Below are 12,165 nucleotides of genomic sequence, written 5' to 3'. Positions count from 1 at the left end.
CTTTCTGATGACCAACGAGTTAGCATGGTGCGATATCTGACAGCGGGACGACACAGGGAGACCCAGGGACAGGGAGGTACTACGCGTGGCACGCCAAACCCCTCTTCTGACCAGCTGACCATTAACGTTCCACTCATCATGTCCCTTCCTAACCCTTCCTCTTTCTGCGCCATGGACGTTCGTGTCCCTTTAAACTGCTGATCAGATCTCCATCATTAGGCTGTGTGTGTGTGTGTGTGGGGGGGAGGTCATGGTCTACTTTCTGAAGCACAAAGGCGGTAAGGGAAGACTGGTGTGGTCCCAGGACACACAGAGGTCCTTTCACTGGGCTGCTCAGCACTGTGACAGAGTGATTTTACTGCTGCTGGACTGAAATGTCAACGCTCATTAGTGGAACTGGGTCCAGTGACCAAACATTATAGTTCAACCCATCTCAAATGTGTCATTTTCATTTTTGATTTGTTTATTGATCTGGCCAATCCCCGGAAGACAACGTACAGCAGTTAACAGCAGTTATCAGGTGAAAAACGCAGGAGATGAGTTTTGTTGAGAACACTTGCTCAAAAAGAGCGGTAACCATGGCAACTTTGGTGGACTGGTGGAGACACAACAAGGAGGGTTTTGTGCATGTGGCACAGAGCCGTTTAGCTGGCCCTGTGTGACTGCTCTCTCTTTTTGTACTCCTTCTCCTCCCCCCCCCCCCTCTCTCTTACCCACAGAGAGAGAGACATAGACTGAGGAGAGAGAGAGAGAGAGAGAGAGAGAGAGAGAGAGAGAGAGAGAGAGAGAGAGAGAGAGAGAGAGAACCAGTATGTTCCCAGAGTGTTGTGGTGTCCCTGCACCATGGGGAGTGTTTACAGGATGTTATCTGTCTGTGCCTGGCCCCCACCATCTCTCTCTCTCTCCGAGTGGGTTCCCGTGGAATGCTTGGAGGGGATGGAGGAGTTCCAAAGGGGAGTGACGAGAGAGGGGGAGAGAGAGGGAGGGAGGGAGGGAGAGAGAGAGAGAGAGAGAGAGAGAGAGAGAGAGAGAGAGAGAGAGAGAGAGAGAGAGAGAGAGTCTATATATACATCCCATGCAGGCTAGTACTCAAATGATACAGCTATAGCTGGATAACTGGACTGTATCCACAGCATTCTTGAACTTGTGAGGTAAGTTTGATATGTTGATTAATTACTATTATTATTATTATTTGTCTTTTATACATTAAAACAAATGCATTTTGTATATTTTGTTTGGTTAGATTTTTTTTTATCACTATGGCAATCATAGCTTGGCTAAGAACTAGAGTATGGGAGCTTGAAGACCTTTGATGACATGACTTCTAGAGACATCCATATCTCATTTTGACTTTTTGCACAATAAGATTCAAAATGTCAAACTGCTTAAATTCAAGTAGAGCAGATGTTAGAGATCTTATCATCCACGGATGTGGTCTGGGTTGTTTTCATGACATGAGGATGTGGTCTCCATAAGAGCTCAATAGGTTGGTACTGCCACCAGTTAAGTGGAAAGTAACGGATCATAATGGTGTTTTAAGCATCACTTATGTGAAAAGCCAAGAAACGTATTGCACTGAAGGAGAGGCCAGAAGTTATCTTATTGGGTGCGGCGTATCAACTGATACTCACCTTCAAAATTTTAAAACTGCTTGCTTTTTAATATTTTCAAGCACAAAGAAAATCGATCAGTAAGTATATTTATATTATATAAATATAACTATTTATTGTTTTTAAATGTATTTTATAATAGAATGCCAATTGCTCAAATTAGGAATAGTATCATTCCAAATTCCATTAGAGCTATGCCTTTCTCATCATTTTTGATCAGCTAGCTCAAATAGGAACGTGGGAAATCGTGTAAGCAGTGATGTTATCTGACTACGCAAGGCAAAATGTAATTAGTGCAGTGATAGTCCTTAGGACAGCTTGTAAAATGACACCATTGATCTCAACACTGCAGCAATTACTGGAAAGCCTGTGACGTTCAAACCTGTATTTTTCTAAATCATTTGTTGTAATCACACCATTGATATAACAAATACATTTTGTGTTTCATATTTTGTGTTGGTTATTTGGGCTTCAATCATAACATCCATTATTGCAAAAAAGTTGACTTTTTTTCTTCTTACCAGAACAAGTGCAGTTGTGGGGGTTTTCTTTTCTCAGACTAGGGTAGGGTGTGCCTTTTTCTGAACTGGATATGGACTCCAGGGAATTATATGTGAGCTCATCTCTCTTGTGTATTTTACACTGAAAACTACGATATAGTCACCCAAGTAAAGCCCTTTTATTTCCCATGTTGTGAACATCTGTGTTTGCTTTGGGTCTTGGCTATTGTTGGAGCAGTAAATTACATCCCAAAAGGCCAGTACTGCAGTGTTGCGCAATTTTGATGTCATTGTGTACACATACCATGTTTGATATTTGCTCTGAATTGCCATTTAGGTTTTCTGTGTACCTATCTGTACGCTGTGTACTTTCATATGATTTGTAATGTGTGACAATGCCACCAAAGGTCTAATCCAGTCCCTGTCATTATGAGACGCGCAGGGTGCGGCATGAAACTGGAGGGCCTGCAAGTACTGACATGAACGGCCGTTTTTTTTATGGAGGGGTTTTGTTTGTCAGGAAACACTTGTGAAAATATTACTTTAGATTGAATGTTCTCTAGATACTGAACCTGCTTTGTCCCTGGGTTCCGTTAAAAAAAGAAAAGGCACCGAAGTGGCAATGTTGCTGTAGTGTAAGACATATAATCACACTACAATGAGGTTTACAGTGGTTTTATGTTTCTTCTCCTTTCAGGAAACTGGCTGTTGACAGACCAAAGTTTGGATTAGTAAGTCTCACACATACTATCTAAAGATGACCAGTGTGGCAGATTGGCTCGTACAGAACAGGGGCAAGATTGAGAAAGGTGTGGAGATCATGGGGCAAGCTTCTGAGGTTCTGGCAGCCACTGTGGGCCAGCTTCACCCTATCTTGGAGGCTGTCTTTGTGGCCTCAGCTGAAATCCTCAGCAACCCGGATGGGAGTGAGGCTCGCTACCTGACCGAACAGTTTGACCAGGTCAACCAGAAGCTTGAGGGTATCCAAGATGAGATTGATAAAATTGCGCTGGAGCTTCAGAGGACCTCCATGAACAGGCAGAACTTTGATCAGGAGGCCCAGATGCTCAGCCAGTATGAAAAGTTCCAGGACTTTATCAAAGCTAAGCCTAAATTTAAAGAGAAGAAGATGGAGAAGTTCCTCATCCAATATGATAACACAGGTCGTGATATGAATTTAGATGCTCTGTACAATTCTGTCACTGGAGAAGCCATGGGAGGATCAGTAGATCCCATGCTGGAGACAGTAGTTGCAACAGAGCAGAGGAGCAGGAGGGCAGTTGAGGATTTCTGTGCGAGTCTCAAGAAGCTTTTTGTGGTTGGCATCATTGCAGTCATGGGCCATGCTGCCCTAAAGCAGGGGGTAGTTGGGGATGATATTGTAAAGAAGTGGCAGGAGCGCATGGAGGATGTGGAGAAGCGCATGAAAGCTGCAGTGGACGACTGCACTGAGAACTTTGCAGATCAGGCCAAGCTGGACATGGAGCACCAGCTTCAGCAGACACCTGGCAGTGTTGACCTTGACTTCAACAAATCCCTTCTGGATTCCCTCGTTAAGAAATATGACTGGGTGAATTGGTCCATCAGAGTCTTCAATGACAAGGAGCGCATTTTCTTCTTCAACTGGTTGGCGGGGAAGAAGTACCACGGCAGCGGGGGAGGAGCTAACTACTTTGACGTGTTGACCAAGAACAACATCAAAGTGGTGATCTCTTTCAGCGTCAACCCAAAGCCTATCAACAAGAGCCAGATTCAGGAGCAGATCGAGAGGCAAAAGCTGAAGGGGAACATGATGGATGTGGCCCTGTCTTTGAGCACCAGCTTCCCCAACTGTTTGGTGCACGCTGTCAGCCACTATAAGGAGGTGGTGGAGACCAACAACTTCCATGAGGATTGTTACTACTATGGGAAACATAAAAGAGCCTACCTCTGCATTCACCCTGAGTAGTTTCACAATTCAGAGTCAATGCAGATTGTTTTAATGGGGGAAAGTACCAAATACAATTCATGAATGTTTACCCCTGAATTGTAATGTTATACAGCAGTATTGCTTGTAATCTGTTCTGTGTTGAGGCTGGAATGTAAATTGCTGTCTTTCTTTTTTACATGATTATAATATATATGTATATTTCTTTTCTCTAGTGATATAAAAGGCAGGCTTTTTATTTAGTTTTTTGTTCTTTTACAGCAAATTCACCTTTTTGCATCTGTGTTCAAGTTGTTCAGAGCCCACGTGTCAGTGTTCAGCGTTAGGGAAAACCACTCTATTCACAAATAATTCAATAAAATGAGTTACATTCCAAACATTTACTGCTTACATGCAAATGATTTAGGGCAGTAGCCTACTAGCAGGCAACCTACTGCAGACAATCTTCTCATATAATCTACAGATCTTTTTTTTCTGCTTTTATTTGTAATAAACCAAATGTATACATGATTTTGTTATCACTGGTCTTCATTACATTGTTAGAATAGTCAGCTTCAGGTGCAATATAGGCATATAAGAATGACTAATAACCTCTATTCCTGTGATAGGCGTTTTACATTTGGTTTCCTGTCAAAATGTTGTGGCTGTTTTATTCCTGAGGGGCATTATTACACATCATGTGTTCACCATAAATGTCGTTATATTAACAGACATATATTTATCAAATGGGTGGAGGCTTCTCGTTTAGACTCTGGGCATCAACTTTTTCCACCGCCCAAGTTTTGTCATTTTCTGTTGTTTTTCTTCCCCTCCCCCTGTCTCTGGGTGTGCCTCTGTAACCCGAGACACTTCAGAAACACTTTAGTTAGCTGTTCCGCAAACTTTCTAAGGTGAGTCCATTTCAGTTCAGAATATTTGTTTGTAATTGTAGCACATCTATTATAGTACTCAAATTAGTCAAATGTTGTCCTATTTTTCAAAGATAAATATGTAATGACCCCCGGCCGTTCTGTCGAGCTCGTTCGTTTCACAAGCGAGCCTATATTTGCAATAAAGATTGTTATTCTCTTTGAATATCAAATAGTACAGAGTAGACTGCTCGTTGTTGACATTTATAAGTTGATTTTTATACGACATAAGTTAATGTAGGGGTTTTGCAAACATTGTTTTCGTAAAGGGCGTTGGTGTATCGAGGAAAAGCGTTCCCGTTTTCAATCCAGGATTCAGGAAGTGTCACAAGTTATTAAAGACGAAGGTGCGTGCGTGAGTGCGCGTGTTACAATACGCCATCTTAATGCGATGTTTGTTTATAGCTCGCTGTTTTAACACGGGTCAAATGATACAATTAGAGCCCTTGTACACGAGTCGATCGATATATCTTCCATTAGGGAGGCGCATTAACAGACCGTTGATCTTTACGTTCATCTGAGCTCTGAGTCTGGACAATCTCTCACTGGCCAGACGGACGGACACTTGTCTCCTCCTCTTCCTCAGGGCGACGGTCTGTCACAAGACAAGTCGAGACATGAATAATGTTTTTCCTTCGTTCTGCTAAATGACAGAATGGGGTCATCAATATGTCCGTACATGGACAAATGTGCCATGGCAAGACTTTGTCCTTGTCCGTGGCACATTTTAGAATTACTTCACCCTTATAATGTTATTATTTTGACCGACCCAATTTCTGAATGTCAAGTCTCAAGGTTTTCTCAATATGACACTGAAGTAGCCTACTATGACATGACACATTAGGAGTCTACTAGTACTAATGGTTCTCAAAGATTATATTTGCTGAGATAATAACTGAGAGTGTACAAAATGGACCTGTGGGGTTCATTTGGTTCCATTTGAACACTCTGAGTTACAGACTTGTTATGGTCATTCAGGGCTATATCTTTGTGTGTTTCTGGTAATATTCTGCTCATTTTGCATGTCCGTGGCAAAACATTTTTTCCCTCCCCAAAAATGTCCACCTCAAGCCAGCATGGCAATGAACCCTGAATGTAATTTGGGTCAACATGTTAACTTTCAACTCTATTATTTGTGTGCAGATATATTTGAAGTAAAATACCTACTATGTATTTTTTTTTTATGGAAGTTGATATTCGTCAGTGGTTCAATGAGCCTGGGGTCCATGTTATGTGGGGGTTCCAGGGAGTCCCAGCTAAATGATTGATAGTTGACATTCTGGACCAAATGGTGCTGTCTTGTGGTGGACATTCTCCCAGGGAGATAGCCCTTAATTACCATAACAGGTCAGTAGCCCAACGGGTCCATTTGGTGGTTCCATTTGTACTCTCTCAGAGTTAAGGGGGTCCTTGCAAATGAAACATTTGCAAATAGCCAACTGAATAGCCAACTGTCAGTGAACACACAATGCTGTATTGTTGAATATTAAAGCCAAATTCACACTGTATAAGTGCATATGGTTCTTGTTTGTGGACTGGCATGACATTCATCCATGATTCTGTATACTGTCCAAGTCCATTGTCTCTGAAAATGTGAAATCTTACAGCACTTTACTCCTAGTGGAATTATCCACTGTCTGTAATGTCTGTGTGATGGTGCTTCACGAGCACTCAGAATGCTGTTAAACCACCCCTGGGACCTTGAGAGAGAGGGGGAGAGAGAAAGCACATCAAACCAGAAATATCTCATTTTTAACATGGCCTAATCATATCACTAATGCTCCACCAACATGTATATACTAGGTTAATGTAAAGCTGTGTTGTTGTTGATACAATCTATTCACAATTAGAGGGAGACATGTTCGTGGATTTGTAAATGCCTTCGCACAGCCTTCTCTGACAACTATAAGGGGTGTGATGTATACTATAGGCCTGTCACAATTATTACATAATCGTCTCATCGCAATTATTTGGCAGTAATCGTTTCCATGTTGAAAAATAACTCATTTATTTTCAAACAATTGAACAAATAGTGGAAATAGATGATCTACAAGCTCACAACGCATCAACGCTATTTCCACAATCAATATTCATCTTTGAGTATAAAGTTGTCAAATATGTCAGTAATTTCTTCGTATATTTAGGTTATGTGTCATATCTGCCATGTTCAACTTCAAAGCCTACAAGCCAAACAGAAATGTAATTGTCAACGACAAAAACACAATTGAAACGTCAATCGCAATTATTTGAGTGACAATTAATCGTCATGTAAAATGTCGTAATCGTGACAGCCCTATATTTCTCTGAGTGACGACTATTAAGGTGTGTGATGTATGACGTGGAGAAATGGATGCTCTGTCACTACAATCTGTGCACTGTGAAACCCCCCTCGGGACAAGCCTCAGCATATACCAGAGAGCTGACAAAATAGTTTCCACTGTCTGGTTGCCATGGTTACTTGCTGAGTTGCAATAGAAAACTCACCCTTGCCCAGCAAGTTTAACCTCCTACGGTTAATCTATCACTTCCCACGCCTGCTGCTCCGTCTTTGATTGGACTGGACCGCGCTATCATTTAAAGGGCAGGGGAGATTGGTAAACATAGGCTAGATCCGTTAAAGGTCAGGGTATTCGTTACCTCTCGTTGCACTTGCATCAGACTGGACAGGAAATTCATTTCTCTTCCTATAAATGATTCACATGATGTACCAGAGATGAAAACAATGAAATTAAAGATTTATCCATTAACTTATACAAATTAATTTAACAGATTACCTTTTCCAAAGGAAAGAGACAAATGAACAATGCCCACACATTTTATATTATGTAACAAATATGACAAGAAACGCATGGAGACGAAGAGGAAGGAGCAACACGATGATTGCTTAAATAGATGACGTTTTTTATTTTTTATGATTTAATGTTACTCCCTCCCTTTGTATAATGGTTTCCAAATTGTCAAATGTTTTTCTCACTTAGTGAAGGGCAAAATGATGATTTGTGTTAGGCCTCCACCTTAGCACTGGAGAAAGTCAAATGCATAAATGCAATGAAGATCCGCACAGCAGCATGCTGATCCAAGACATTTATTCTAAAATGTTGCAACTTGTTTACAAAAAGAAAATGTATGCTTCCTAGTAGCTACCTTTTGTTTTGTTATTTTCATCATGGTTACAGTAACACAAGCATCCTGACATGAACTCTGCATAAATGGATGATGTAAAACCAGCAAATACTTTTAGATCACTGGCAAATGCAAATGCACCCTTTACTGGTCTTCTCTCACTGGTGGATTCCCTTTGTGTTGTTCATGCATTACTCACTGGGTGTGTCCAGCTACAGAAAGATTTGTATGTTCTGCACACTGAAACTCACTTTGCTGTTTGTCTCTGTCTTTCCTTATCAGCATTCACTGTGAACCGAAGGGCAAGACAGCAGGCCAGAGTCCAACTGTACCTCAATAGCTCCGTAAGTACAACAAGACAGCATTTCTTACTTTAATCAAAATTATGCCTGGAACTATCGATAATTTCCTTTGTGATTATTTTATTGATAACCTTTTTGATTAATCGAATAATCAAGAAGCATTTGGTTTTTTGTTTAATTCTTTATATATCATATATTTATAATCAACAAAATTGAGTAGTCTAATTATATCATATTCATATATTGATTAACTGTAGCATCCCTAAACTAATCTAAATGTTTACATATGTAATCTGATTTGTAATATCTTCAAAACCACACATACTCGGCTGCTTCTAATGTCATGATTTGTTTGTGTTATTAGATTCTCCTGTGATTCTCGCCGTGTCAACAAAGATGGCTGACCAGCTACAGAAATTTGTAGCAGAGAAGAAGGGCATGGTGGAGACTGTGATGGATGTCTTTGAACAAGGAGCTGAATTGGCAGCCAGTATCGTGGGTGACCTCTTCCCCGTCTTTGCCGTTGCTGCACCGATTGTAAGGTTGTGCTTGGACAATGTGGAGAGCAAAGAGGCGGTGTTCATGAAGGAGCAGTTCCAGAAGGTGCGTGATCGCCTGGACGTTGTTTCCGAGGAGATTCAGCGGGTCTCCGATGAGATCAAGAAAAGTGCTGTGGATGCCCAGTACTTCTCCGTGGAGGAGAATATCACTAACCAATTCCGGAAGTACATGGACATCCTCAATGCCAAGCCCAAGTTTCGTGAAGCCAAGAAAAAGCAATTCCTGGATCACTTTGAGAAGACTGGTGGTGACAAAAACCTTCATGTTCTCTACAGTGCAGTGACGGGAGATAACTTTGGAGGTGAATCTGTCCTGGAGATCACGCTCAACTATGAGGAGAAAAGTCGGCGAGTAATGGAGGACATCTGCTTCAGGTTCAAGCATCTCTTCTGTATTGGTATCATTGCCCTGATGGGCCGCACTGCTCTAATGGGGTATGATGATGAGGTGGAAGAGCTCCTTAAAGCCTGGCGCGAGAAGATGACGGACGTGCAAACCAAGATGAATGCTGTCATTGAGGTTTGCATTGTTGACTTTCCCAAACAGGCCGAGCTGGATTCCCGTCGTTTGGTTAGAGACCATTCTGACTTATCCAACCAAGAGCTGGCTGATGCTATCATAGAGAAGCTTAAGAAGAAGTATGACTGGGTGGGTTGGTCTGTTCGCATATTCAGGTCGCCTTCAGGGCTCTTTTCCAGCAAGAAGGATCTCCACTGTGGAACAGGAAAAAGTCGTTTCCAGGTGCCTTCAAGCGATGAGAAATTAAATATTATGGTATCCTACAGTGCCTCGCCGGAGCCTGTGGACAGGAACAACATCCAGCGTCTGATCCAGGGTCAGAAGAAAGCTACCGTGGTGAGTGTAGCAGAACTGTTGTTTGCAGAGCTGCCTGGTCCCTGTGTGGTCCACACAGTCAAGACCTGCAAAGACCTGGCCTGCTCTTGGAGCTTCACGGATGAGCTGCACTACTGGGAGGAGTTCAAGAACTTCTACATCTGTGCTCACTCCGCTTGAAGTAATGAAGAGCTCAAAATGGAGCAAGCTATATACAAGCTATATACGTCCAAACTAACAGGCTTCCAGAGGACCTTTGCACTGCACTGACTGCTCTCATATGGCAGAAAAATAATATAACCTTATGCTTCAATGTTTCACCCCAAGAAGCTATTAGAAATATGCGTCATTCAAAATAATTTGGAGGGCTAAAATTTACCAGGACCAAAATAGTGCCTCAACTGCCTCACGTCAGTAGAAAACACCAAAGGAACACTTTAATAAAAAATGAACAATATGTACAGTATACTGTATATACGTATAAATATTTTGTTTACCACTATTTTATGTAAGTGCTATACAGTTTTAACGTCTCACATAGTAAATGCATTTGATATAAAGGTATAGTTGTTTACTTCCACTAACAATTAATTCAGTGTGGCTTTCTTTTATTTCTTTAGTTATCGTCACTACTCTAAAGTGAGCTAATGCCAATTCCATTACATTTGCTCCACCTACTCCAAGGGCATGTCCAGGCTTAATGATGGCATCGCAGGAATGTTTACTGAGTGAATGTCTAGAACAGGTGTCACATCTTTACCTGTGATGTTATACAATAAATAGTGGAATTTAAGTATTTCTATTAATATTTTAGTCCATGCACAGTTATGCTTCGATAAAAGATTGTATCATTTTGTTGGGGTTTCTTATTCTTTTGTGGCTTTTCTGCCTTTATTGATTTATTTGTTGAAGTGCATTTGTATGACCAAGCTATAAGGAGGTGTACAGTAAGGGATACAAAAAAAAAGCAATGGATAATGCAATTATCTAGTTGATTCTATGTTGAAAATGTGATTTGAAGGTCCACCCCCATTAAATATTAGGAACAATCTAATAGCATTTTATAGAAAGCTTATGTTGTGTTTTTACTTTTCACATGTAATGGGAATTATTTTAACATGACCCATTACAGAACATAGATCAGAATGTATCTGCTGTTATTCCATGAGCAGAATGCCAATGAATGTCTCACGCTTCACAAATAAACACAGTTTTATGTAATTTCATTGTGTGGTGTTTTTGTGAAAGCTAACCAGTCCAGTTAATCTTAGAGAAATGATGAGCAGAAGTGGTGTGATATTGTTCTAAATATATCATCCATTTTAGGTGTGTACTTAATAACAGATACATAGTGGCAAAGTACGTTTACTCAAGTACTGTACTTGAGTACAATTTCAAGGTAATTTGACCATACCTGAGTATTACCATTTCTTGATACTTGCAAATGTACTTTTTACTGTGTATTGAAAAAAGTTAATCTACAAGCTCGCAACACGTCGCATCCTGACCCATTGTGAGGTTGTAAATCTAATAGTATAAAATAGGGCTTAAATGGTTAATGATCTATAATAATTGCCAATATAAAATGACATACTACATATTCTGATATGGGTTTGGGAACCACACTTCTCTAGATTGTATAACAAGAGAACAACAGCACTGAACTGATCTGTGTTCAATAGCAATTTGTCATACAGACATACTTTATTTAGTGAGTATGTGCTTGTAGGGGGTACCCAAGGGCATAGGTTTGGTTTGTACGAAATAGATTTCCCTTGCTTAAACCTGCACTATGTAGCATTCCTGTTCTATTTGAACCCTAGTCTCCTGTGTGCTGATTTGTTTTTATTTTTTACCACTGATAGAGCCCGCTTGCTTGCTTGGCAGAGAAACTTTACCTTAAGGTCAAAACATTGGAGATCAAATGTATAAATTATATTGTATTAACATATTCTACTGTACAGATTTGGCAAAATAAACATTTATTCACTAAACAAAATGACATGATAGAGCTTTAACTTTCAACCAACCAATTATATTACGGGCCCATAAACAACTTCCTCTATGAGCAAAGCAGAATGGAACATATGCCACATCCTGTCTCTCCTACATGTCTTCATTCTGTTGCCGTCTGAAAAAGATTCAGATTTATTACTTAAAGGACCACTTCACCCATTTTCAACCTGTCTTTGTTTAATCGGTCCTCACTAATAATACTAATATAATATGGTACTCTGTTTCTCAAATGGCCTAGTAGAAAAGTACTGGCATAAAAATGCCTATACTCACAGTACCAAAGAAGTACTCATTATGAATAACCCATTTCATAAATGTTTTCAAACAAGTGATTAATGTATATTTTGTCATAATGATCTTTTCAAATAATTGTAGAAGAGTAAA

General features: G+C 40.4%; 2 protein-coding genes across 2 annotated transcripts; both read left to right on the top strand.

Annotated features, from left to right (window-relative positions):
* The first annotated feature begins 1,101 nt into the window (after positions 1-1,101).
* rpz5 (rapunzel 5) lies at positions 1,102-4,449 on the top strand. The gene is made up of 2 exons (XM_080747941.1): positions 1,102-1,151; positions 2,808-4,449. The coding sequence occupies exon 2, from the start codon at positions 2,868-2,870 to the stop codon at positions 4,056-4,058; it is 1,191 nt and encodes a 396-aa protein (XP_080604067.1). The 5' UTR covers positions 1,102-1,151; positions 2,808-2,867; the 3' UTR covers positions 4,059-4,449.
* A 407-nt stretch (positions 4,450-4,856) lies between these two features.
* rpz4 (rapunzel 4) lies at positions 4,857-10,864 on the top strand. Its single transcript, XM_080746503.1, has 3 exons — positions 4,857-4,927; positions 8,351-8,412; positions 8,735-10,864. The coding sequence occupies exon 3, from the start codon at positions 8,767-8,769 to the stop codon at positions 9,943-9,945; it is 1,179 nt and encodes a 392-aa protein (XP_080602629.1). The 5' UTR covers positions 4,857-4,927; positions 8,351-8,412; positions 8,735-8,766; the 3' UTR covers positions 9,946-10,864.
* Positions 10,865-12,165: the final 1,301 nt, after the last annotated feature.

The sequence above is a fragment of the Nannobrachium achirus genome, assembly GCF_963921795.1.
Source record: "Nannobrachium achirus genome assembly, chromosome: 2".
NCBI classification, from domain to species: Eukaryota; Metazoa; Chordata; class Actinopteri; order Myctophiformes; family Myctophidae; genus Nannobrachium; species Nannobrachium achirus.
The sequence above is the reverse complement of the archived record's forward strand: the minus strand, read 5'-3'. Positions and strand labels throughout refer to the sequence as shown.

Coding starts and splice junctions, on each gene's coding strand:
- rpz5 (XM_080747941.1), top strand. CDS start 2,868: ATGACCAGTGTGGCAGATTGGCTCGTACAGAACAGGGGCAAGATTGAG.
- rpz4 (XM_080746503.1), top strand. CDS start 8,767: ATGGCTGACCAGCTACAGAAATTTGTAGCAGAGAAGAAGGGCATGGTG.